The sequence below is a fragment of the Sturnira hondurensis genome, unplaced genomic scaffold, assembly GCF_014824575.4.
Source record: "Sturnira hondurensis isolate 20B ecotype Veracruz unplaced genomic scaffold, ASM1482457v3 Scaffold0004257, whole genome shotgun sequence".
NCBI lineage: Eukaryota > Metazoa > Chordata > Mammalia > Chiroptera > Phyllostomidae > Sturnira > Sturnira hondurensis.
The window spans coordinates 5,727,634-5,753,501 of record NW_028076888.1 but is presented as its reverse complement, the minus strand read 5'-3'; the positions used below and the strand labels follow the sequence as shown (position 1 = coordinate 5,753,501).

The window sequence follows — 25,868 nt, the reverse complement described above, 5'->3', positions numbered from 1 at the left end:
CTCGCAAGCCGTCACCTGTCCCCAGGGCTGGAGGAACCAGGGGAAGAGACCAGTGGTTTTGGAATGTAGCAGCTCAAATGCGGGCTTGGACAGAACTGGGACCCAGACCTGAGGGGAGGGCACCGACCAGCCGGGTTGGTGTCTCTGCAGCTGCACAGGTTTGTGAGCCCTCTGGCGCAGAGCTGGAAACCAGAACCACCTGCCAGCACTGCTGCTGCGGTGGGTCATCGTTGCTTCAGTCGGCCTGTTCTGCAGCGCCCCCTGTTGGCCAGCCTAACAAATGGCCAGCTGCAAAGGGAGTCATTGGCCCCAGCATCCCAAAGCCAAGTATAAAGTGTGGGTTTGGGGGCAGAGAGACAGCAGTTAAATGAACAGCACACCCTCATGCTTGTAAACTTAGTTTCTAGGGATCTGTTCTGTGGGAACAATTGCAAATGTATGTAAATGGGTATTATAATATTCACTGCAACGTTATGTATTATAGTTCATTGTAGTGAAAATATTAAAAACCTAAATTCCTGCAAATGTTAGATAAATTAAGTAAGTTATAGTTTATCTGTATAGTGGGATCTGTATGAGCCATGAAAAATAATGTGTTATTTGCATTAAGCAGATAGGTGATAAAAAGTGAAGAAAATGCCAAGTAATGGAACAGTATGTAAAATATGACCACATTTTGGTACATCTATATGACAGAAAAGTGTGTGGAAAAATTTTTCCAGCAATCATACATTTTATTTATTTCTCTTTTTAGAGTTTTACTCAATATCTTTCTTATTTTTGTTTATTACAGTTGTCACAATTTTTCCCCTTTGGGGAGTTGGTTATTTTTGAATGGTAGAATTGTAATTTTTTCTTTACTTTTTTTAAAAGTTACCTGAACTTTTTAAAGTTTCCACAGTAAACATGTAATGTTAGTATTAAAACCAAAACAGTTAAATGCATTTTGTACTCAGTGCCCAGGACCTGGCTCTGTGGCTTCCACGTAAAGGGATGAGGGTGTGTGGGGTAGAGCTGGGCCTGGTGGAGCCGCACCGGTGAGGTCTCAGGAGCTGTGGGCAGGCATTGTCCTCTCTCTTCTGCCAGCGAGCAGTGTGCCCTCCAGCCCCGGACATTTCTGTAGTCGGGGAGAGATGATACCTGTGCCAATAATAGCTGCCACGTATTGAACATACAGTGATCCTTTCACTTAATCCCAACCACAGCCCTCAAGCTGGGTGCTATAAATACCCCATTTTACTCACGAGGAAACTGGAGCTTAGAAAGGTCGAGAAGCTTGCTGAAGGTCAACCAACAGCTAGCGAGCAGCAGCACCCTCAACAGTTGGACTTGAGCGCAGGTGCTCCTGGCTGCTGCGCTGTCCCTCCTTCAGTTACCGGTGGACTGGTGCCGGAGAGCCTGTGGGGGAGGGGGCAGCCCAGGCAGTCCCCCACTCACCCCTCAAATCCAGGCTGAGACCTCTGATCCCGGCCTGACCCCTGAACGTGGCTGAGTCTCAGACGCGTTACAGCCTGAGATATGGAGCAGGTACCTTTTTTATGCTCCAGGGAGAGTAGGCTAGCTTAGGGCGTGCTTAAGTTTCAAATTTTCGTTTCAAAGTAAGAGTGTTTCATTTATGTCACAGTGGTCTGTTCCTTCAGAACCAGCTCTTGAAAGTCGGCTACTCAGAGCGTAGAGGAACACTGATGGCCAAACTCGTTTCAAGGCTCGCCTCTCCCCCGGGCTGATTGGCTCAGCACGGTCAGCGTTAGCTGCAGTCGAGCCTGGCACTAAGGCGGCAAATGCCCGTGAAGCCCCTGCTGGGTGACTGCACAGGTTTTGATGCTGGGGCCTCTTAGCCGTGATGTCAGCTCCCTGCCGTTGGGGGTCGGACGTTCTAGCTCAGAGACAGACCCTGCACCAGTAAATAGATGCTTATTAAATAAGATAGGGAGTGTGGAGGAGGGCCTGGTGCTCCTCTAGGAAACATGGTCAGGGAAGGTCTCTGAGGAGACGTCTTGGGAGCCACGATGAAGATGAGACGAAGGAGTGGACCATAGGTCTCAGCCACAATGTGGCAGGCACGGGGGCAGTGAGCCTGAGGGAGGTCCCTAAAACCAGGCAGCTTAAGGAGTCAGGTATGGAGGGGTTGGGGGAGGTCAGCCCGGGTCTGGTTCATTTCCAGCCTCTTAGGAAGAGGACTGGAAACTAGAACTTGAGCCGAAGTAGTTTTGAGGTAACATTAAGAGGGGGTTTTTATGCAGAGGGTGGGAGAGGTGTATATGGATGAGTAACAAGCTAACAGTAGGTGCTTAGCCTTTGCTATGTTCAGGCTGCAGTCAAGGTACTAAGAGCAATTTAGAGGGTGTGAGAGGCTGTGTCCTCACCCCCGCCACCCCAGTATCTTTCTTCTGTGGACTCTGCTAAATCAGGTCTCCACACTTCAGTTCACACGCCTGTCTATACAGTTAATAAAGTGACACTTAGTTCACCCTTTAGAAAAGGTTGGCCCATACAGATGATTTGAGGTCTTTGTGTAGTAGGTGTGAATTAGCTTATTTCTTTTGTTTTTAGGATTTTATTTATTTTTAGAAAGAGGGGAAGGGAGGGAGAAAGAGGGAGAGAAACATCAGTGTGCAAGAGAAACATCTTGGTTGCCTCTCACACGCCTCCAACTGGGGACCTGGCCCTCAGCCCAGTCACGTGCCCTGACCGGGAATGGAACCAGTGACCTTTTGGTTTGCAGGCCAACACTCAGTCCGCTGAGCCACACCAGCCTGGACTCTTTTATTTTTAAATGACTATTTTCTTTTTTACTCACAAAAAGGGTGTTTGTTGGGAACTATAGAAATTACCAAGAAAAAAGTAAAATCATTGATAACCTCTGCACTCAAGAGAGAATCTCTGTTAGCATTTTGCTCTGTGTCTTCCCAGTTTCTGCACCACGTGTGTGTGTCCATTCACCTGTACGTGTTTTCTCGAACAGAATCGGTAGGTCGAGAGGTGGGCATCCAGTTGCCTTAAATGGGTCGGGTCGCCATCGGTCCCCACTGGCATCTGCAGTGTCTGCATCCCCAAACCCTCCCCACACTCGGTGTCGTCACTCTGCCACGCTCGCCAAGTTGATGGGGGACAGAAAACATCTTATTGTAGTTTGTCTTTTTCTTAAGCCTACTGTCTTGACCTCACAGTTTTTCCTCTTTTTAAAATTTGTCCAGAATTCAGGAATTTCTCCTGCTTAAGCTGTTTGTCGTTTGTGTACAAGTCTGATCTTTGTTCCATTTTAATAGGGACATAGATGTTGGTCACTGTAGATGAGTGATGAGTTTGTGGGGATTCCTCACTTTTCTCTCCTTTGGTGCATGTTTGAAAAGGTGCCTCATACTATAAAGTATTTGAAGTAATAAGTCACATTTGCTAGGTACGTGGACCCTAGTAAGATTTAACCCTGCTTTTTTCCTGCTCAGGAGTGCTTATTTGAAGTGCTGTGGAATTTCTGCAAATTAATAACTAAAACTGGGGGCGGGGGGTGGCGCGTGGTCATTCAGTCTCTGGTCTTCAGTGAGTGGACAATATCCCAGTGACTCCGAGTGGTTCTGCGGTCACCGATTTGTATTCACTCGGTAACATTGTAGCAGTGCTAACTGCTTTTAAAAGGGTGAGAAAGTATACATCCCTCCCTCACTTTGTCTTTTTTAGATGTCGAGCATACCGGAGCTACCAGCGAGTTCTATGACAAGTTCACCATTCGATATCATATCAGCACCATTTTCAAAAGCCTTTGGCAAAACATAGCTCACCACGGCACCTTCATGGAGGAGTTCAAGTGAGTAGCGGGCCCTTGATGTCGCAACTTGCTCTCGCAAATCACGGGTAGAGTGGCCGCTTAGGAGCTTTCACAGCTGGGCTCTTGTTGACCATCTGCTTGGTCTCAGCCTCCTTTAAGGTGTTCCAGACGGTCCTCAGGGTCAGGGTTATCGAAATGTCTGTGCTTACGAGGTACTGCTGAACTTCACATCTGTCAAGACACCTTGGGGATGGCCTGCACGAGGAGAGAATCTAGAAATACCCTGAGTGATGATGTGTTAAGTGTTTCTGTGATTACAGTGTTAGATGAAGCTGTCCGAAGGACTACAATGAGGTCTTACGGCGTTCTTGAGTGTGATGGCAAGCTTTGGAGTTAGGAGTGGGAGAAATCAGAAACAGATTGGGGCTGTCATTTGGAGTGGTGTTCCTCCTAGAAGGCCCTAAACCTCGATTAAGGACTTTTCATCACCTGCCTGGAATTTCGGCACCAGCTTCAGCCCGGGCATTAGTAACTCCGTCCAAATTACTTTAAAAAGAAAAGGAGATGAGAATGTTGTGCTCTCGCGTCACTCTCCAGGACACATCTTATCCCGTCTACTGGCATCTTTTGTGCAGCCCGTTAGATCTGTGATCAAGTCCAGCCGTCACTTGTTAACTGCGTTACTGGTCAATAATACACATGTTGCTAGCGGAGTGGCCACCTGCGAAATAGCTTTCTGCAAAGGAAACTGTAAATTAATTCTTTGTTTCCATGAACTGCTATTATAGTCAGAATTACGTTCCAGCGGAATCCTGGCACACACTTAGGAAACAACCAGGCAGGCCCACAACTCGATCTGCGTGGGGCTCGGGAACTTTCCATGTCCCTCCGAGCCAGGCCCCCGCCCTTGCTCACAGGAACCTCTCTCCCCCGGGCCTGGGCTGGCCCACCCTGATAGCACAGCGGCAGGTCCTGAAGTGCAGCCCTCCCCTGTCTGCTAGTCTGGCACTCACAGAGCCTAGCACGGGTGGGTCAGGCCATCTCAGTTCCCCAGCGTGTCCCTCCGCGCTACCATGAGATGCAGGACGGCGCCATGGATTGGGCGGGAGCCTCAGGCTCTGTGTAGTAAGCTAATAGCCTACTTTATCAGTATCACAGCTTCCTGTTTTTCTTCAGCACACCTTTCTCTATAGTGGGAATAATTGTATCCATAGTTCTCTTGTCTCTTTTACGTAGTTATTATTTGTGCTTTCTTTTAAGCATATTTTCTTTCCTGGTCTGAAAGAGTGTTTTCTCCACTCAGAGTCATTGAGGGAATGAGCTGGGGTGTGCTGGTAAGCCTACTCTGTGGAGGGGAAAAGTCAGTATGTGCCAGTTTTCTGGGGTGTAAATACTTCCACTGTTGCCAAATTGAAGCTGCCATGGAATCCGCTCACCAAATTCCAGAATATTAGCAGTTGGCTCTCCTCAGTCATGCAGAGTGTTTCCAGCGCATCACTGGAATGAGCTGGTCACAACTGGCTAAAAAAAAAACAAACCAGAATCTAAGGAGAGACTTGACCTTCACGGGATATTTGAGTTGTGCCAAGGTCGGCAGACCCGTAGGGCGACACGCTCAGCCCTCCTCTCTGGGGTCTGCTGTGGCGTCTTGCTGCGGGGAGACGCGTGACCACGTTGCCTTTTCAGTTCTGGGAAGCAGTTCGTTCGCTACATAAACATGCTGATCAACGACACGACGTTTCTGCTCGACGAGAGTCTGGAGTCCCTGAAGCGCATCCACGAGGTGCAGGAGGAGATGAAGAACAAAGAGCAGTGGGAGCAGCTGCCCCGGGTGAGTGCAGGGCGGGCGGCTGGCGGGCCGCCTTCGGGGGCTGCAGGCCTGGCTCTGACTCCCCATCCGTACCTCGTTCCTCCAACCCGGGCGTCCTCGAGGTGACCTCCAAGGTCGGGGCGGGAAAACTTAAACACTTGCTGTAGAGCTAAGACATGAGTTGCGGAGTCTTCCCAGCTGTGTCCAGAAAACATGTTCTGCCTCTTCATTTTAAAGGGCTTTTTCGAGAAGAGCTTTTATTAGCTAAATGTGTTAAAATGTATGAAAGTAACTAGAAAATAAACCTCAAATTCGGTGTGCTAGGCAAGAAATTTCTTGTTATCTTTGGGCATCTGTGTGACTCACACTCAGGATTCTGGTGGGATTTCCCAGTCGGTCTTGGCTTTTCTGCTCACTCGGGGAGAGGCCTGTTTCGCCGGTTCCGTGGGCAAGCCATGCCGGCCCCACTGTCCTGCCACGACCACAGCGTGTGCGTGGTTCCCCGCTGGCCACTGGGCCCTTGGCAGCTACGCCGACTCCACTCTCTGGTTGGTCTCTTCCTGGTGCGAGGCTCTGAGTCAGGACCACTCCCCAGAAGGCGCACTCGTGGACAAGTGGCGAGGACTGGTTTTTCTTTACTTGAAGTAGATTCTGAGAACTGTGGTGTCAAAAATACCCTAAATGTGAGATACTGAAACATGTTTAGGGAAGGTTTCTGTTCCACATATGCCTGCATCTTTGAGAATTTCTCATCTTGGTCTAGCCAACACGTTTAAACTGCAGGCTTAACTCCAGGCTTTGCCAGGGTCTGTGAACGCTGCCTACACCACCCTCTTGAGCCCCTTTGTTGTGTCACTGAGGTGGTGCCACAGTCCTTTTTCTCCCTGCCCCGCAGTATAGATGCCCCCTGGGTGCCATCCTGCCCACCGTCTGCACACCTGTGTCCAAACACTCCTGGAACTTTGGCTCCTGTGCCTCCAAAACCTCCCTCCTGCCGCTCCCTGTGCCCCGAGGGCGCCTCCCACCGAGGCTCTGACACATCCCCCTGAGCTTGCCTCCCCTGCAGATAGATAGTTGGCTCTAGTCTGGACGGGTCCCAGGCACTCGCACAGCTCACTGCGGCAGCAGGTGAGGCCTCGTTGGGGGACCCCCCAGCTCCAGAGTCCAGGGCGTCTGGGCTGGAGAACTGACACTGCCTCACACAGAAACTCCTTTTGTTTCCGTGTCTTTGTCCACAAGTCGGATCACTCCCTCTTTGTGGGAGAGCTGTGAGGAGGGACCGTGGAAGGCCAGTTCATGGCTCAGGACTGGCCCAGAGAAAGTGCCCTGCGTGCGTGCAGGGCGCCCCTGGTTTCTCCTGTCTGTTACTTGTACCGAAACTGCCCAGCCTTTGGGGAAGGTCTTGTCCAAACATTCCCTGATTGGCAGGTGTAGCTGTGAAGTCTCACCTTTGTCCCCGCCTGGGTAGCGCCCACTCAGGAGGCTTTTCCTGGACCAACTGGTATTGCGCTGCGGGTGTTGGGTGCGGGTCCCTGCACATTGTCTTGTTCACGGTCAGTGCTTAAAAGCATTTATTTGAGACGAGTGAACAGCTAGTATTGATTTTTGGCTGTGTTACTGGATAGGAAAGGGGCATAAATCACCCCTACCAAGTGCCATTTCAGAAATCATTTCTGTTTGACTTCAAAGTCCCTTCCTGTCTTGCACCTCCCACCAGCTCCTCGGCCCCCGCCCTCCGAGCTGCGGTGAACAGCCCAGAGGCCTCTCTGCTCTCTCCGCACCTGCTCCCCGTGTCAGTGTTTCTCAGCCAGGGCGCTGGTTTGTACTTTGAATGCAATCGAATTATGACATAATACTGATTCTTTACTGTGAGTGCCTGTCCATACATTGCAGGACATTTAGCATCTCCGGCTCACGTCCATTTAATGCCAGTGATGTGGCCTGATGCCTCCACTGAGAATCACTGCTAGGCAATTCCGTCCACTCCAAGCCTTTAAAAAGTCTGTGTTCTGAAGACTTAGAGTGTGTCTCCCCAGCTCAGCTCTCTCCTGCTTGATAGCCAGCCCCTGACGTGCCTCTCTGCCGAGTGGTGTGATAGGCACCTTGCACTTCGCTGGTCCAGACTTGAGCCCTGGTGCCGTCCTCCTGGCCTCCCGGGCTCAGGAAGCAACTGCAGCCACCCACAGCAGCTCTGGCTCAGCCCTGTGGCATCTTTCTTGATTCCTCCCCCCCTTCGCAGAACTTCTGGGCTCTGTCTTAAAGTACATCCTTATGTGGCCTCTTCCCCCGCATCCCAGCCACTACCGTCTGGTCTGGTTACTGTAGTAGGCCCCTGTCTGGTCTCTGAACCACCGCCCTCCCCCATCTCCCTATATACCAGGCGGTGGTGATAAAACCTCGGCCTGCACATTATCCCCGCTCCTCTCAGAGTCCTCCCAGGCTCTCCTTCTCACCCATCAAGTCCCATGTTGGGGAGTGGCCATGAGGGCGCAGCGGTGCCCAGCCCCCGCCCTCCCTGTCACTTGGTACCCAGCTGTACACCTGGCTCTTTGCTGCCAAGCCAGGCCTTTGCGCTTACTCTTCCCTCCTCCTGGTGCCTCTTCCCCCAGGTTTTTGCTGACTCACTTCCTCCAGCTATCCACTTAAATGTCACCTCCCCAAGGAGAGGCCTTCCTGACCACCCTTTCTGGAATGGCATGTCCTGACCGCAGCACACTCCTCTCCCTCACCTGGTGTGTTTCGGTGTCGCTGACTGACCTGTGTGTCTGTTTGGGGGTTTGTCTGCTTGTTGCCATCACTAAGCTCCGTGAGGGCCGGACCCTTGTGGGTCACGTTCTCTTATCTCCAGTGCCCAGAGGAGGGCTGACCTGTAGAAGGGCTAGATCGTGCGCGCTGATGAATTGAGGCCCTTCCCACCTTGCTGTTCTTACATCTCCCCAGCCTCGGCCTTTCATCCCGCGGGCTTGTTCTTGACCGAGGGTCGGTGGACAGGTCCCCCAGCCATAGTGCAGCATCTCCACTGAGCAGACCCTCAGGGCACCGCCCCCCGGGGGCGCTCAGTCATACTCGGCACTTCTGCCCGCCCCGCCTCCCCAGCCAAGGTGTAAGACTCTGCACTGGTGTTTTTGTACGTTGTCCCTCTCAGAGCCGGCGGTGTCCCCCTCCCTTTACCCATGAGTCAGATACACCTTGTCATCTTGTTTCCTCGCCTGTGTCTGAACGGAAGGAGGGGACCATGCCAGAGGCAAGTGTGCAGACAGTCGAAGGGGCGATAGCCTAGCAGTGTGGAAAGAGGACATTCAAAAGCTTAGCAAGTGACAGGTGCTTGGTACAGGGCCGAAACCTACAGGCTGCAGTGTCACGTTGCATGTTTTTAAAGTAATGATAACTAAATAAAGTTGTTACTGAGAGAAGTGAACTATCCTTTATTAGCACCAACGTGCACTAGACATGACGTGAGAGTCACTTATTTCATCCTGCGTAGAAGTTGATAGTGACTTCTTTTATCGCAGAGCAAACTAAGCCTCTGGAAGTCAAATAATGTGCCAGGGTCACCTTGTCAGAGTCCTAAAGGGCTCTGATGCCAGAGGAGTAGGCTTCAGTGATCGGGAGACTTCGCTGCTCTGTCCTTCTCCAAGTAGGCCGGCTTCGTTAGACACTTCCCCACCTACGAGCCACGTGTGTTTTTCCGTCACCCTGGGCATGTCGGTGAGCTGACGACCAGCACTGAGATTTGTTTGGCATCTGCTCGATTTTCCTAGGAGCAGCAGCAGGCCCGTCAGTCCCAGCTGGCTCAGGACGAGCGCGTTTCACGCTCCTATCTCGCCCTGGCCACCGAAACCGTGGACATGTTCCATATCCTCACGAAGCAGGTCCAGAAGCCATTCCTCCGACCAGTGAGTAGACACTTTGTTTTGTCTGTTGGGGTTACACATTCAGATTCTGTCACTTGTAACTAAATAGAGTTGTTGAAATCCTGGACGTTTTGGCGTCACAATCTCTGATCAGTGAAGTTTTATTACTGGTTTTGCTCCCAGTTAGGCTCATGGCTACAGCACTGTGGATAGACTGAAATCTGCGAATAGTCACCTCCAAGTTGGTTTAGTTCACTCTCTGCTTAGGCAGCACTCTGGATGCTGGTGTTGAAGCCATGGCATACTTTTATCATTATTGATTCCTGCATTTTATTTATAGGAAAAGTAAGGTACCATCCATTGGAAACTATAGAATATTAAGCAGAAATAATCGATGATGTATAAGATCCTTGTTTATCTTAGACGTAGCTTTGTTACGCCCAAGAAGCCAAAGGTCAATGAGAGCCATACTTCGGGTTTATGATAGCTTAAAGGTTGTCCGGAAGTTTGGCCTTGACATGGTACATAAAACCTGGGTCCCGTTTCTGCAGTTGAAGTTGAGTGACAGAACTGAGATCTCTGCTGCGCCGCAGCTGGGCCCGGCCCCCTCCCCACACGCAGTAGGGGCTTTAGGGCGTGGCCAGGACCAAGGTAGTGGGGAGGCGAGGAAGGGGGCTGAGCTTTGGTTGTTAGTTGCCTGCGTGGAGACAAGTTTACGATGGAGTGTAATTGTACTCTAGACATGTTCCCTCCAATTTCCATACTCACTCTCTCCTGCTGCGTTATCGCCACACCCTGGCCTGTGTGCCACTCGAGAGACGAGGCTCCTCCTCTCCCCCTACCACTGCAAATCTCCATAAACTCATTTCCGGGCAAGCGCAGTGGAACGGGAAACCACACAGAGCTCACGGTTGAAAGCTTCTGGTCCCTGCAGCTGTTCGAATGAGATAGTCCAGACACTCGCCTCCCTCGGGGTTGCACGTAACGAGACTTCCTTTCACCTCCACCTGTGAAGGCCAGGCAGTAACCAGGTCAGCTTGTGGGCCACACGGCCTCACCTCGGAGACCTTACCGTGCCAAAGCATGTGCAGACAGCACTCACATGGTGCGTATGGCTGCACTTTGCAGGAATAGGCATCGGGCTGGCTCGGGCCTGCAGTAAGTCGTTTGCCAGGCGCTGCTCTAACCGCATTAGAGGTCACGTTCCGTGGCCCCAAGGGCAGCGCCCGTTGATTGTCAAAAGGTAGGAAACGTAAAAGCTATCTAAGACTAAGTTATTATGAAGCCCGTATGCAGCCCAAATTCTTCATTGTTGAAAGGAAATTATTGAAAGCTAAGTCTCATCTTTTCATGTAGATGGGAATTAATTTTTTTCCAAGGCCTGTGCATACGCGGGAGCGGACTGCACACCACAGCCGTCGTCTCCCGCCCCAGCCTTTGCCGTGCCTGCCTTGACGAACTCTCCCGCCAGCTCTGCCCTCTCCCTATCACTCCCTTATTCTGCAGATTCCTAATTAAGCACAGGAGGGCTTTGTGCAGGAGTAGGTTCCTGCAAAGCTGAGTTGAGGCTGGCTTTTGTATAAATCCAGTCCTTGAATTTAATGACAGCCTTGTAACGAAGGGAAGCCTCACAGCTGCTGATCCGTGGCCGGTGCTTCCTCCGATGCTCTCTCAGCCGGTCTTCCCTTGTCGGCTCGCCCGCAGCCTGCCGTCTCGTGGGGCTGCCGCACGGTAGCCGTTTCCTGGCTGTTTCCCTTAAGTTTGCTCTGGCTCACTGGCCAGATCTAAAACTCTCCAGACATAGATGGTGTGGTGGGCTGTCTGAACTGGCAGGGACTTCGGAAACTTACACAGAAGCAGTGCATACGGTGATGGCTGAAAGCGCATACTCAGAAACTCCTGTGACTTGTGTTAGGATGGAATTTATGAATAATTTTCCCTCTTTTACCTGTTTCTTGCAAATTTAGAGTGACCCTTGTTTTTATCATTAAAAGCATGACTTTAAGAAAAGGTTGCCTCTTCTTGGTACTTACAAATATTCCATCAGCCTGCAACATTCTATTAAGTATCAGAATTACTGGATTAGAAGTGGGAGTAAAAGAATTTTTTAATATAATGGTTTTCTTCAGCTTGTGGTCCACATGGCACGCACAAGAAACCCTTTGGAGAGTAACCCCGCCGACTCCTGTCCCTCTGCTGTGGTGGGGGTTTTGGTCCTTGTTGCTTGTCTCAACAGCATGAATTGCTCTATCACCCTGTGATTTCCTAGGAACTTGGGCCCCGATTGGCCGCAATGCTGAACTTTAATCTTCAGCAACTCTGTGGTCCCAAGTGCCGTGACCTGAAAGTTGAAAACCCGGAGAAATACGGCTTTGAACCAAAGAAGCTGTTGGACCAACTGACAGACATTTACTTGCAGCTGGATTGTGCTCGGTTCGCCAAAGCCATTGCCGACGACCAGGTCAGTGCCCAGGGAGCGGCCTTTCGGAGGGGGGCGGGGTCCAGGCCACCACCCTGGGCGACCAGCGCCGGCTACGCTGGTTTCCTGGGCAGGACTGTGCAACTGTGTGGCCATCTGTTCCTGAATTTTTCTCACTTGAAATCAAGGATACTTTTCAAAATAGTGTGGGGAATTTTTAGTACCGTGAATGGAAATTCTGACCACAGTGGCCCGGGGAACTTGTCTGCTGTAAAGGGAGGTGAAACAGTGTTTCCTTTGGGCGTAACGACAAGCTTTGGCTCCCGGGCCCAGCTCTGGTTGAGTCCTGAACTCAGGGTGGTGCCGAGAGCCCGTTTCTCAGGGAATCCACATCTTCTTCCCAAGTCCCCAGCTTCAGAGCTGCCGTTGTTTCGAGGTCTTTCCGGTCTCAGACCTCGGGTGACTATCTCGCCACTCTCCCCTCTCCTTCCCCCGTGTCCCTGTGGTCACAGCCATTTGTGTGCTCGTCGCCACAGTTACCAGTTCAGCGCAGGCCGCCCATCCAGCCTCGCTTTTAGACCTGCCAGCAATCTACAGGGCGTCCCCGCCTCTGCGTTCCTCTGCCCTGCGTCGCTGAACCTGAACGTAAACCTGCTCTTTGTTAACCGAACACCAAGTTCTAACCACTTCTCGTGTTTTCACTCATTTAATCCTCACAAAACCCTGTGATACAGGTTCAGTTAGAGTCCTCGTTTTAAAATGAGGCACAGAAAGATTAAATAGCTTGTGTGAGGTTAGGGTCGGGTAGAGGCTGGATTCGTGTCCCAGCGCCTGGCCCTGAGCCTGTCTTCTCAGCCTGACTGCGCTCCACTTGCAATGCCCCAAAGTTCCATGCTGGCTTCTGTCTCCCCATCTTTGTTCACACTTTCTTTCCAAATATTGTATTTCAGGTTAACCATCAGTAGACATTCTAGAAGGTTCTTTACCCATACTTCATCCAAAGATTCCAGTAGGGGAAATGTAGGAACTTTTGGACTTGAGCAACAGATGTGGTCTTGACAAAGTACCTGCCGTGAAAAACACGCTTCCGAAGCAGTTTTTCCATCGGAAGTTGTGCTGAAGGACGGGGTTAGGGCCTGCAGCTACCCGGGGAGTGCCGGAGTGTTGGTCCAGCCCACACGGCCAGCTGCAGCTGTGTGGCTGGAAAAGCAGTGGTAGCCCGCGGCGGGGGGCGGAGAAGGAAACGCTCCCCAGTTGAGGCGGGGTCATCTGTCGGGCAGCAGGCAGCTGGACCCAGGCCTGGCCAGAGGTGGGGCTGTGCAGAGTCCCTCGGGACTGTCCCGTTTTGTCGTGAGAGCCTGGAAGTCACTTAGCACGCCCCCGCTTCTCCTGGTCCGTCTGCCTGTGGCAGCCACTTCACAAGTCATTAGCGTAACACAGTTTGCAGCGTGAGTGAACACAGCACACCCTGTATGAGATGGCGACAACCAAGTGGGTGACAAAGGAGTGCTGCCAGCTGCCTTTCGCGGTGACCAACCAGACATCGCACAGCCTGGTGATTCCTGTGCGTGGCTGCACCGGGCTTGAGTCAGAGGCGGCAGTTTCTGCCATGACACACCCGTCTTCTCGGGCACCTGCGGGGCCTGCTCTTCCCATGAAGCAGGTGCGCGCGGCGCCAGCACCTCGGGGGAGGAGGACACGCGGCGGGTGGAGGGTGCTCCTCAGACAGTGGGCTGTCTGTCCTGTCGGGCGTGTCCGCCGCTGGGGGCTGTAAGCTGATCGGGCCCGGATGACGTGATTGTTTTGGAAGATTCTTTAGGAGAAGGACGAAAGGCTAGAAAGCTCCAGAAAACAGAGTAGAAGCTCATTTTCTCCCTTGGGGGCACTGGTCTCGTTTGCTTTGGCTTGGTTTGGAACGTCTTGTTTTCCTGGGAAGACAAAGGAAGATGAAAATGGTAGCTGTTCAAGGAAAGAAGCGGAGAGACTTCTCTCCCTGATCCCCAGAGAGGCTGAGAGCAAGTGTCCAGAAGAGGTGACACAAGGCGCCAGGCCAGAGAGCCACAGAGCTGTCCACTCCTGAACCTGAGGAGAGAGCCCAGGGTAGGGAGGGCTCAGAGTGACTCAGCCTCTTTGGGGACCACGTGGGGCTGTGCCTTCACGGGCAGACCCCATTCCGTGAATAGACTGCGCTCCGAGGTTCCTGGAGCTGGTGACACCATGTGCTGTTTCAAAATAAGCAGTAAAGGGTCCACCTGAATCCACAAAACATAAAATTAACCATTTTAAAGTGTACACTTTGGCCCTGGAAGGGGGGACTCCGAGGATTGAGCACCAGCCTGCAAACCAGAGTCGCTGGTTCAAGTCCCAGTCAGGGCACGTGCCTGGGTTGTGGGCCAGGTCCCCAGTGGGGGGCACGTGAGAGGCAACCAAGCATTGATGTTTCTCTCTCTCTCTTTCTTCCTCTCTTCCCCTCTCTCTAAAAATAAATAAATAAACTCTTTTTAACTGTGCAGTTTGGTGGCATTTGGTACAGTCACATGTTGTGTAACCATGACCTTTGTCTAGTTCCAGACATTTTATCCCCAACAAGAAGAAATCCTACACCAGTTAGACAGTTACTGTTCATTCCACCTTCACCCTGCCCCAGTCTGCTTCCTGTCTTTATTTCATCTATTTTTAGATGTACCTGTTCACGTGTTCTGGATATTTCATATAAATGGAATCATAAGTTATGTCGCCTTTTGTGTCTGACTATTTCACGTCACATAACGTTTCTGAGGTTCATCCATGTGGTCTCCTGTGTTTCAGCCTTTCATTCCTTTTTGTGGCTGAATCATGTTTCATTACCTGGATGGAACATTGTTTGTTTACCCATGGATTTTGGGTTATTTCCATCCTTTGGCCATTGCAGATGGGGCTCCTGTGAACATTCGTGAGGAGTGCTTACTTGAATGCCCATTTTCAGTTCTTTTGGGTGTATACTGGGGAGGAGAATTGCTGAGTCATGTGGTAATTCTGTTTAGCCTTGTGAGGAGCTGCAAACTGTGTTCCACGCTGGCTGCACCAATTTGTAGTCCCGCCAGTAACGGATAAGGCAGGAATCCCCACCCCCGGGCCATGAGCCAGACCAGGACCCCTGGTGGCCTGTTTGGAACTGGGCCTTTACAGCAGGAGGTGAGCAGCAGGTGGGGATCCAGCGAAGCTTCATTTACTGCAGCGCCTCATCACTTCTTGAGCTCCGCCCCCCGTCCACCTGCAGGTCAGCCGGGCGCTAACCCTACTGTGAACTGCGCATGCGAGGGGTCTAGGTTGCGTGCTCCTTAAGAGAATCTAATGCCTGATGGTCTGAGGTGGAGCTGAGGCGGCGATGCTAGCGCCGGGGAGGGCTGCAAACACAGACCGTGATCCGCAGAGAGGTTTCACTGTACAGACACCATGGTGAATCCGTTGCTTGCAAACTCGTGTCAAAACACTACCAGTGACTGGCAGGTAACAGTTAAGCTGCTTCTGGTTGCAGGCTTCATGGTGGCAAGTGGGTTGATGTACTTCAGTTGTACAGCTGCATCTGGTGGCAGGCTTAAGTCAGGATCCTACACCTACTTTAGTCCCCGAGTGGCCTGCCCATTATTTCATTTCCCACTTCCACCCCCATGTCTTTCCCACTCTGTGGGCCTGTCTCGGTCACAGTTTCTGTAAGCCCTAGCATGTGGTGAATTGTATAGTTATTTTATTATACATTATAGTGTAATAATAATAGAAACAAAGTGCACAGTAAATGTGATATGCTTGAATTATCCTGAAACCATCTCCCCGCCCCTTGTACACCACCACCCCCAGGTCCTTGGAAAAACTGTCTTCCACAAAACCGAGCCCTGTTGCCAAAAACATTGAGAACCGCTGGTATAAGGGTTCCAAACTCCATTTCTCCACGTCCCCAGCAGTGCTTGCTATTTTGTTTCGTTTTTGGATAGGTACTCAGTGGGGGCAAGGAGGTACGTCACTGTGGTTTTAATTTGCATTTCCCTAAAGGCAAACGCTGTTGCACATCTTTTCAAGTGCGAGTTGGCCATTCGTACACCTTCTTTGGAGAAATGTCTATGCGGATCCTTCACCAGTTTCCAAATTGGATTGTTTGTGTGTTTTTCCCCCTCCCTGTCTGGCTGGCCAGGAGGGAAGAGAACACCCCTGCTGGTGAGGGAAGAAGTTGGGTGGGCCAGCAGCGAAACCTGGAGTAGAAACCAGGCTGGTCCACGGGGGCTATAGGCTAGAAAGTGCAGTTTAACGAGAGTGCCGTTTTTTCCCATACAAACGACTTTAATTACTAGAATACACCGAAGTTCAGGGTGAAATGGCCTCAGCAGTGTCTGCAGCAACAGCCATGCTGCAGTCGTTCCCTATATAAAATGTTTTGGGTTTGTCCTGTCAGCATCTTCATATAATCCCCTGGCCATTTATCCCCTGTGCCCCTTCCCAAAGGGGTGGGACTGTGGCTTATTAAAGTGGGCACCAGATAAAGTGTTTGGTGAATTACGTGGTAATTTAGTTCCAGGAAACTATAACCACGGCTCTTCGAACTTCTCCAGGTAGTAGAAGGCGGCTTTTAGGGTTGTCACCAAGCCAGGTGCCTGGCAGGGACTTTGCCCTTCCCTCCCATCTCCCCTCAGTTGCGGGGACTTAATAAGGGGCGGGCTGTGTGCTCCTCTTCGGGGATTGGTGTCAAAGAAAGAAGAGACTGAGGGCTTTGAGTGCAGGTCTCAGAGAATGAAGCGCTGAGGTGAATTTAGGTTCTTTCATGTCCGTACATATAGGTGTCAGTGCAGATTCTCAGGGAGAAGTGACTGGTCACGGGTTAGGGGCTCATGTGTCATCCTTCTCTCCCTCTATTTGCATCATCATCACTACATTGATAAGTGGCCAGTGTCTTTGCCGTAAATGCAAGTTAGGATACATGTTGACAATTTGCAGTGGCAGTGACTGCTGTGAATTAGGCGCCTTTTACACTGAGGAAACGGCTCAGCAGAGTGAGGGGTTTGCCTAAGACCCCCCAGCAGGCAGTTCGTAGAGCCAGGATTCAAGTCCAGGCTTGTCGGGGTCTGTGGTGGGTTTGTGTCCCCTGGACCGTGCCCTGCGCCCTCGGAGGCGTGTTCGTGTCTGCTGCTGTCAGCAGAGCGCCCGGCCGTCAGGAGTGTTCACCGAGGGATCTGGAGGGTCTGGGAACCTGCGATCATGGTCTCCAGTGGGCTGTCCTCACGTTTCCTTTGGGGGAGGAGCTAAAATGCCGACTTCCTCTCCTGCTGCCACAGTGCAGTGCCTTGCAAGGGCTGAAACAGATGAGATTTCCTTCTTGTTCATATTTAAATTTTAAAATACATGTTTGCTGTAAAAATAATTCAAACATTTTTAAATTCTATTCATTTGCCTCAATCCTGAAGCCCTCCCCAGAGGTAATGACCTTGTATAGTGTGGTGTGTGTTGTTCCAGTCTTTATGTGTGTTTATACACACACACACACACACACACAATTTTAGGACTTTTTTAGAAAAATACATAAATAGATCATACTTCTGGTATTTTCTGCAGCTTGCTTTTTTCCACTTAAACCATCTTTACATCTCACATTGTCTTTTCACACCCACAGAGATCCTACAGCAAAGAGTTGTTCGAAGAAGTCATTTCGAAGCTGCGGAAGGCAGGGATCAAGTCCACAATAGCGATAGAGAAGTTTAAACTCCTCGCCGAGAAAGTGGAGGAGATAGTGGCCAAGAACGCACGCGCCGAGGTCGACTACAGCGGCGCTCCAGACGAGTTCCGAGGCAAGTGGCGTTTTCTCAGTCTGAACCCATAGACTGGACTTAACCGGAAACGGGTAGCATTAAAAAGAGGGTGTTATGCCCTGACCAGTGTGACTCGGTTGGGCGTCCTTCCAGCAGCCAGGGGTGACCAGTTCATTCCCGGTCAGGGCACACGCCTCGGTTGCCCGTTCAGTCCCCAGTTGGGCACCTATGAGAGATGACTGATGGGTGTGTCTCTCTCACATCACTATTTCTCTCCCCCTCTTTCTTCCTTCTCCTCTCTCTAAAATTAAATAAATAAAATCTTTAAAAAAGAAGAGAGAGCCCTGGCTAGTGTAGCTCAGTGGAGTGAGCATGGGCCTGTGAACCAAACAACCGTGGTTCAATTCCCAGTCAGGGCACATGCCTGGGTTGCAGGCCAGTTTCCAGCAGGAGATGCACAGAGGCAACCATACATTGATATTTCTCTCCCTGTCTCCTTCCCTTCCCCTCTAGAGATAAATAAATAAAATCTTAAAAAAAAAGAGGAAGAGGGGACATTCTGTGCTTTCAACTTTTTAATGGTGTGCTGTGTTGCTTTTTGAGACTCTTGTCTGAAATTACATTTGCCTATTTGTAGTTCGTGTTGTAAATTAAGGGGGAAAAGGTCCTTTGGCCTGATTTCAAACCAGGTAACAACTGAGAAGATTGTAGGGTCAGCCTGGCCTTTGCCAGTGGGGATTGGCGTTTTCCCAGAATGCTGAGAAGTCCATGCGAGGGCATCCAGCTGCCGCTCTTGCTGCTGCCTTGCCGGGCCCCCCCTCCCTCCCCCAGCCCCCACTCCCAGCCGGGGCTGGGGAGGGCTGCCTTCCCCCACACCCAAGGTGGCATGTGCACTCGCGTGCTGATTGCCCTCGGAACTTGGGCGCCCTGCCAGACCGAGTGATTGTCATTGCTGTGGATGTGTTTTATTTTTCACTGACGGGGGAGTGGGCGGCGGGCTTGGTTTTGTTGTGGTTTTCAGCTGCAGGCCCTGTTAGTGGGTGAGTGTTGCTCTGCTTTGTCTCCGCAGACCCTCTGATGGACACCCTGATGACTGACCCGGTGCGGCTCCCCTCCGGCACCATCATGGACCGCTCCATCATCCTGCGGCACTTGCTGAACTCCCCCACCGACCCCTTCAACCGGCAGACGCTGACCGAGAGCATGCTGGAGCCGGGTACGGGGCGGCGGCACCCGTGTCAGTGACGGGTCAAAGCGGGGAACTGATCGAATCCAGAAACTCCCTAGTTTATGACACTTAATGGAAAAGACGTGAAACAATGCCCTGGCAGTGGGCGAGGACACACCCGACTAGTGGCGTTGCTCTTACCTCAGTCAGGGGCAGTTGTACAGTGCTTGGTTCATCCTAGCTTGCTGCCTGCGTTGGTGGCCAGGGCGGGTTCATGCCTGGGGTACATAAAAAAAAGAAAGAAAGAAAAGACATGAAACATTCTTTGCTCTTTTTCTAGAAGTCTAGTCCTTCTCAAGTCAAGTTTCTTTCTTCTTCCGTCTTCATTTCACTAAGCGAATGAATGGCCTTTTCTTGCCATTTGCGTAGACGACGGCGTCATCTCTCAGGAAGAGCCTGCCTATCCAAGGCCTTAATCCTTCCCTTTTCTTTTCTCAGTGCCAGAATTGAAAGAACAGATTCACGCCTGGATGAGAGAGAAACAGAACAGCGATCATTAAACCGTCCCCCTTGCCGCCCTCTGCCGGAAGCAGCCAAGGCCAGCGAGGCGAGCAGAAGCCGCAGCGGTGGTGCGGAGGCCCCTCGCACGTGGAGCCAGACACGGCGAATACACCGAGAGCCCACCCAAAGCGACCACATGGTGGCCATCTGAACGGACATGAATGAGAAGAGGAGCCCAATTCCTGTACATATATTTAAGTGACAAACACGGTCAAAAGCTCGAGGGACACACTTTATGACTGATTGCCTGTGTAACGAAACACATCCTTCGTATGTCACAACTGGGGGCTTTTGCAACGGAAGTGTTTTGGTGATTGATAATGAATGGGTCTGGGCCGCATCCCCTCCATTTTTTTCCCCTAAGTCCAATATCCACTGATTTGGTTGTGATTAGAGAACCTTGGACATTTTGCTGCTAAAGAATCTTCCCCCGCCCCCTTCCCAACCCGACTTGCACTGCTGTGGATTTTTTTATGAGAAGCAAAAACGAAAATTAACCCCTTTCCCTGGCCCTCCAAACGTATATCCTGTGAGATAACTGTGCCTGCAACAAAGTGTTAATCCTGGGGTCGTATTTTTATATCATATTCACATATTTGTTTTTTTAATTGGTGTTAGATGACATGATTAATAAAAAAGGCAAGATATTTTCAGAATTCGAATTTCAGTTATTTTTTTTTTCTTTTGAAATGTCCCTTTAAATTTTTTTTTTTTTCTAAGCAAAATGAAGAGAGTCCTGTTGCTCTGGTCCTTGTCATGAGCCTTCTCTTAGGAACCGAAGGCATAGCCACAGCCAGGGGAGTGTTTCCGTCTGCCAGGAGCTCGCGCAGGGATCGGCGGGGGAGGGCGGGCGGCCGTTTAACGCTCCGTGGCAGCTTGACCTTCACAGTTACCCTCCGAGGGTACGTAAATTCCTCAACTCCTGAGTCTGTGAGTCCAAGGCAGGGGTCCTATGTATGGTGTGTCTTTTGGGACTTGGCCTCACCAAAGCAAAACAGGGGTGCAAGAAATGGAAGGTACGTCTGCTTGTAAAAACACACAGGCAAACACACCCACACACGTGCACAGAAACATAAGACTTTTGTATTACCGCTCCCTACTTAACATACTTGAATTCTCGAATTTCCTTTGGGGTAAAAAAGGATTTGAAACCATAAAGTGTTTTGGAGAAATTAAGTCTACAAAAACATACTTTCTTTTTCTTTTCCTTTTTTCCCCCCTCCACAGACAATGTCCTCTGTTCAATTCCAAATGCAAACTACAATAAATGGTGATACACATTTAGAAGACATCTTCGAGTCTCTTCTTTTTGTGGAAAGCAGGGGCGGGTGAGCAGCAGGAGCCAGAGGAGTTTGCACGTGGTGAATGACCTTCCTGCAGCCCGTTAGCAGTTTCCATTTTCAAAAGAAAACTTCCCAATCTGCGTCCATCTCAGTGCTCCGTTCGGTTCTCATGCCACCATTTGCTTGTCTGAGTGGGTTGAGCTTTGTCACCTTCATCTCTGTCCGTCTCCAGTTGCTCCCCTATCTAAAATCTCTTCCCCCTGACCTTCAGAATTCTCCGGCGAGTTCAAGCCATTTCGGGAGCATTTTCTCAGGCCCTGCAGTTCATAGAACCGGGTCTGCCAGCTCATGGGGTAACACTGGTGAGGGCTTGCATGGCATCTGCTGGGTGCCAGGCCCTGGGCAACGGCCTTCATGCTGCTGATTTCACCTTCGAAGAAGACGGTACTGTTATCTTTGCGTGTTCAATGGCCGGGGTGTGGGGTGTGGAGAAGTTAGGTGACTTGCCCAAGGTTGCCTGGCTGGTTTGTGGAAGAGCAGGTGACCAGGCCTGAGCCCACGCCCTTAGCCTCTCTGTCTACTTCTTTTTAGCATGTTTGGACTAAGTCACTTTTTCTCCTTCAAAAACAAAAATGTATTCCTTGTAGTAGAAATGTTAGAGAATGCAAACACAAAGAAAATGAAACACCCGTAATTCCCCACGCAGATAATTCTGTTAGCTTACCTTTTACTATGTGCCCGTCAGCTGGCTTCTGTGCCTGCTTTGTTCCTGTCATGCATCTCGTGAATGGGTAGTGTTTTGTCTTCTCTCCAACCAAATCAGAAATCTTCCCGGGCACAGATCTTGTCGTCATCCTCGCCTGCCCCACTCATCCCCCCCGGGAGCGCACCGGGGTGCAGCTTTATTCTCCGTGTGCACACATCGTTCTGAATATTCAGAATTCACAGGCCTCGCGGACCTTCTGCCCGGTACACTCTAGGGCAGGGGTGTCAAACTCATTTTCACCAGGGGCCACGTCAACCTCGTGGTTGCCTTCAAAGGGCTGTAGGTAATGTTAGGACTGTATAAATGTAACTGCTCCTTCACAGTTAAGTGAGAGCTCGGCGCTGCCGCAGGATAGAAACAAGGCGCTGGGCTGGATAAAACAAGGTGGAGGCTGGATTCCGCCCGTAGGCCTTGTGTTTGCCACCTGTGCTCTAGGGGAAAGATGTTTGGGTTTTTTTTTTTTTCCGATTCTCAGAATTGCTATTTTATAGCAACTTGCAATTTCCCTCCATCTGTTAATTATGGACATTAAAACAAATTCCAAAAGCTTTTAAAGTAGACCTCGGTGCCCTGGCTGGGTGGCCCAGGTGGTTGAAGCGTCATCCTGTACACCACAAAGTTGTGGGTTTGATCCCCGGTCAGGGCACCTACCGAGGTTGCAGGTTTGATCCCCAGTTGGGGTGTGTACGGGAGGCAGCAGATCAATGTTTCTTTCTCCCTTGCTCTGTCTTTGGGGTTAGTGAACCTGTCCTCAGGTGAGGACTTCAAAAAAAATCTAAGTGGATCTTGGCTACCAGGAAGATGGTCCTGTTAGAAGGAGGAGCAAAGGAGCAGAAGCGAGAGTCCTTGAGAAAGAGGACCGAGCTAACTTCCTACTCGCTTGCGGACTCCGTTGTGTGGGTTTTAAAAAGGAGTTGATAAACCATCTTCCAAAAAGACGGCTGAGCACATTATTTTATTCACATTTTGTAACTGTGGGGTTTGTTCATAAAACAGTGAATTTCACAGCCTTTTCGTTGGGGGCTAAGGCAACTAGGTTACAGTGTTGGAGTGAAGGGACCATCCACAGTGGCCCCTGAGCTTGACCTTGGTATCGGCTGGCCTTGGGCCAGAGGAAGCCCCCCTGTGTTGATTGATAATGTGCGTTTCTCGAGCATATTCTGTGTGTGAACGACTCGTGTGTGTTAATTCGGGTGACCCTCGACAGCTGTGTGCAGGCGGTGGCACCGTGGATCTGGCGCGTGAATCTAAGCCGTCTGGGCTGCACCACTCCCGCTGTCTGGAAGTGTCCCAGAGCGATCCAAGTTCAGAATGCCCGAGGAGACGCAGAGGAGAAGCAGCGTAGCCTGCTGGAAGGAGCTTAGACCTTGGGTCGTTACCAGCCACTCATTGGTCACCCCTAAATTTACGTCTCTAGGCCAGGCCCGTCTTCTGCACTGTGGACCCTGGGCGTGTCAGATGTCCAACCAGCCCCAGAATGAGCATAATACCCAAGCCAGTTCCACATACTTGACCCCAGGCCTGCCTCTCTTTGTCTCTCCATCACAATGAACGGTGACTTCATCCTTCCAAGTGGCTCAGGCCAACGACTTTGGAGTCATCCTCGACTCCTATTGTGCTCTGATCCTGCCCAATCTGTCCACAAATTCATCAGCTCTGCCTGTGAACTGTGCCCCCCAAGTTCAGCCAGGTCTCACCAGCTCCCTGGTCTGAGTCAGCGTGGGCAGCCCCCTGGGTTACTGCAGCAGCATCAGAACTGAGCCCCTGTTCCTCCCCTGGCCCTCCTTTCCCACAACCCATGCTGAAAGGGTCTTCTTAAAATTTACCTAAGGTCACCAGGGCACTTGTGCTCCAAACCTTCCAACGGCCTCCTCATCCTCAGAATAAAAGGAGCCCCTGCAGTCACCAGGAAGGCAGTGGGCACCCACCTCCACACCTCTGACCTCATACCCTACAGCTTCCCCTTGCTCCAGCCACGAAGCCACCGTCCGTCCACAGGCTCACTCTCCACCCCTGCTCGGGTCCTTCCACGCACTGCTCCCTCTACAAGGAGTTTTCTTCCCACAGATACCCACCTGGGTCACTCGCTCCCTTCCTTGCTTTAGGTCTTTACTCAAATATCACCTCCTCGAGTTCTTCCTTGTCCACACTATTTAAAATTGCAACGCATTGCCCCCCTTTGCTAACCATTGCTCTTCCTTTTCTTCCTTTTCTCCCTGGCATTTGTCGTTATCTAACACGCTCTGTCTGCCTTTCACTTGTTCACAGTCTGTTCCCCAAGGGATGTAGGTCCCACGAGGGGAGGGACTTTAGTCTGTTCTGTAGCCACAGCACCCGGAAGAGTTCCCGGTGCACAGTGAGTGCTCGATGCATTGAGTGAATTCTCTCCATGTATTTGTCACCCCGGTGGTGTCAGTTATCTATTGCTGTGTAACCAAATCACCCTGAAATTCTGCGGCTTGATACGCTAACAGCGACTGCATCTCTCACAACCCTGGAGGTTCCAAGAGCAAGTGTCCAAGACGACCAGACAGAAGCTGTGTTACCTTTTACAACCTAGGCTTGGAAGCCACACGGTGTCACATCCGCCTTCTCACCAACCCACTGGCATTTAAGAGGAATGAATGTAGAACCGACCTCAGACGGGAAGAATGTTGGGAACACACGCGTTTGCGCTGGAGATCATCATTCTGGCCTCCTGGCCAAATGAGGTCCGCCCCACTCCTCTTCTGGCTGCAATGTATAATCCTCCCACGTGCAAAATGCATTCACCCCTTCCCCCAAAGACTCCCCAGTTTATGGCATCAGCTTGAGGTCCAGCGTCTCACATCCAAATCAGGTGTAGGTGCCGAGGAGTTTCCTCCGATGAGACTGGGTACAGTCCCTGAGTGCCGTTCCTCTGGATCTGAAGATCCATGAACTGAAGATACGAGTCATCTGCACCATGTACCGTACAATTACAGTACAATGATGGGACAGGCGTAGGAAAACCACAACAGACGCTCCTGTTCGGGAGTTGGAAAAGGGAAAACACGGGAGTCACGTGTTACCAGTTCCTGGGTCGGGGATCAATCCTACGGCCTGTGACTTGTTCACCGAGCTCTCAGCCCCACCCTCCAGGCTCTTGGTTTCTGCCTCTGAATCTTCCTTTTCTATAAGAAAATTGAATTGCCCAGAGGATCGCGGTTTGATTCCCAGTCAGGGCACATGCCTGGGTTGCAGGCTGGTTCCCTGCAGGCCAACTCCCAGCAGGGGACGCACAAAAGGCAACCATACATTGATGTTTCTCTCCCTCTCTCCTTCCCCTCTAAAGATAAATAAATAAATAAAATCTTTAAAAAAAGAAAATTGAATTGCAACTAAGTGTTCTCCCCAGCTTGCTCCCTGTTGTTTGCATGCTGTGCTTCCTCTGTCCCTTTTCGTTTGAGCTGGAGGTACTGTCCTCAGAACAGTGCTCTTAAAATTTTGTGGGTTTTCTGTGAATATCATGGGGTTCACTCTATTGGACAAAAACTACACACACAAACCTCTTCAAGATAAACTCCTTTCTAGTTGGGGTTTCCTCTGAAGCCCTTACATCATCCTAAGAGCTTGACAAAGGGTTTTTAAAGTCACGTTCTTGGCCCAGAGGCTGTTTTTCCACAGGCAACGGGAAGAAGCCAGGTGACATATCCATCAGCCAGCCTTGACACGTCCTGACCCAGATCACGGAGTTCACTCGGCACACCGCCTCTCTTCCCCGTTCCCACGGACTGCAGCGTTGCCCGCATTTCCACCACGACCCTTTCCCGCAGCTTCCAGTAACACCCACTCACTCCCCGTTAGGCCTCTTTTATGTCCCTCGGGCCTCACTGACAGTCTCCTCAACGCACTTCTGCCCACCATTCAGTCCCAAAGCCAGTGCCCCGTGTTTCTGGCTTTGTTACAACCGCAGCCGCTTCCAGGAACGCAATCCTGCTCCTAAAGAGCTCACCCACATTGAACGGCGTAACACAGCAACTACTATATTGTTATCAGCGATCAAGCTTCTGGGGAGGACTGAGCTCAACCAGGCAGTCGCCACTCAAGGACGGTTCTGTGCTTGCAGTGATACGCGGGCTGAGGCAGGAGTCGGTCCCAAGGCTTCCTCATTCACATCTGGCTATTGGCTGGGACCTCAGTGGGGGCTGTTGGCTGGAACACCCACACGTGACCCCTCTAGGGCTTTCTGGCTTCCACAGACAGCAGGGTGACCAGGTTCTAAGAACTAGCACCCCAAGAGGTTGGGGCAGAAGCTAGTCTTTTGTGACCGAGCAGCCATCTGGTGTCACTTCTGCTGCAGTCCCAGGTGTTCTCAGGTTCAAGGGGAGGAAACATCAGCCCCACCTCTCAGTGGGAGCCTCGGCAACGTCACGTTTTAAGAACAGCAGGCGGATGGGAGGTGTCGTTGCAGCAGCCAGACAGGTTTCTTCCATCTGTAAGTTGTCC

At 51.0% G+C, this 25,868-nt stretch overlaps 1 protein-coding gene across 3 annotated transcripts in view; it reads left to right on the top strand.

The window, feature by feature from the left end:
* The window catches only part of UBE4B (ubiquitination factor E4B), a 105,659-nt gene extending 85,027 nt beyond the window's left edge, over positions 1 to 20,632 (top strand). For all 3 annotated transcript variants that reach the window (XM_037045279.1, XM_037045277.1, XM_037045278.1), the window contains 7 exons: positions 3,679 to 3,805; positions 5,453 to 5,597; positions 9,338 to 9,472; positions 11,700 to 11,891; positions 17,488 to 17,662; positions 18,693 to 18,839; positions 19,290 to 20,632. In XM_037045279.1, the coding sequence (XP_036901174.1) occupies positions 3,679 to 3,805; positions 5,453 to 5,597; positions 9,338 to 9,472; positions 11,700 to 11,891; positions 17,488 to 17,662; positions 18,693 to 18,839; positions 19,290 to 19,351 (983 nt within the window). In that variant the 3' untranslated portion in view covers positions 19,352 to 20,632. The remainder of the gene's footprint in view (positions 1 to 3,678; positions 3,806 to 5,452; positions 5,598 to 9,337; positions 9,473 to 11,699; positions 11,892 to 17,487; positions 17,663 to 18,692; positions 18,840 to 19,289) is intronic.
* The last annotated feature ends 5,236 nt before the right edge of the window (positions 20,633 to 25,868 follow it).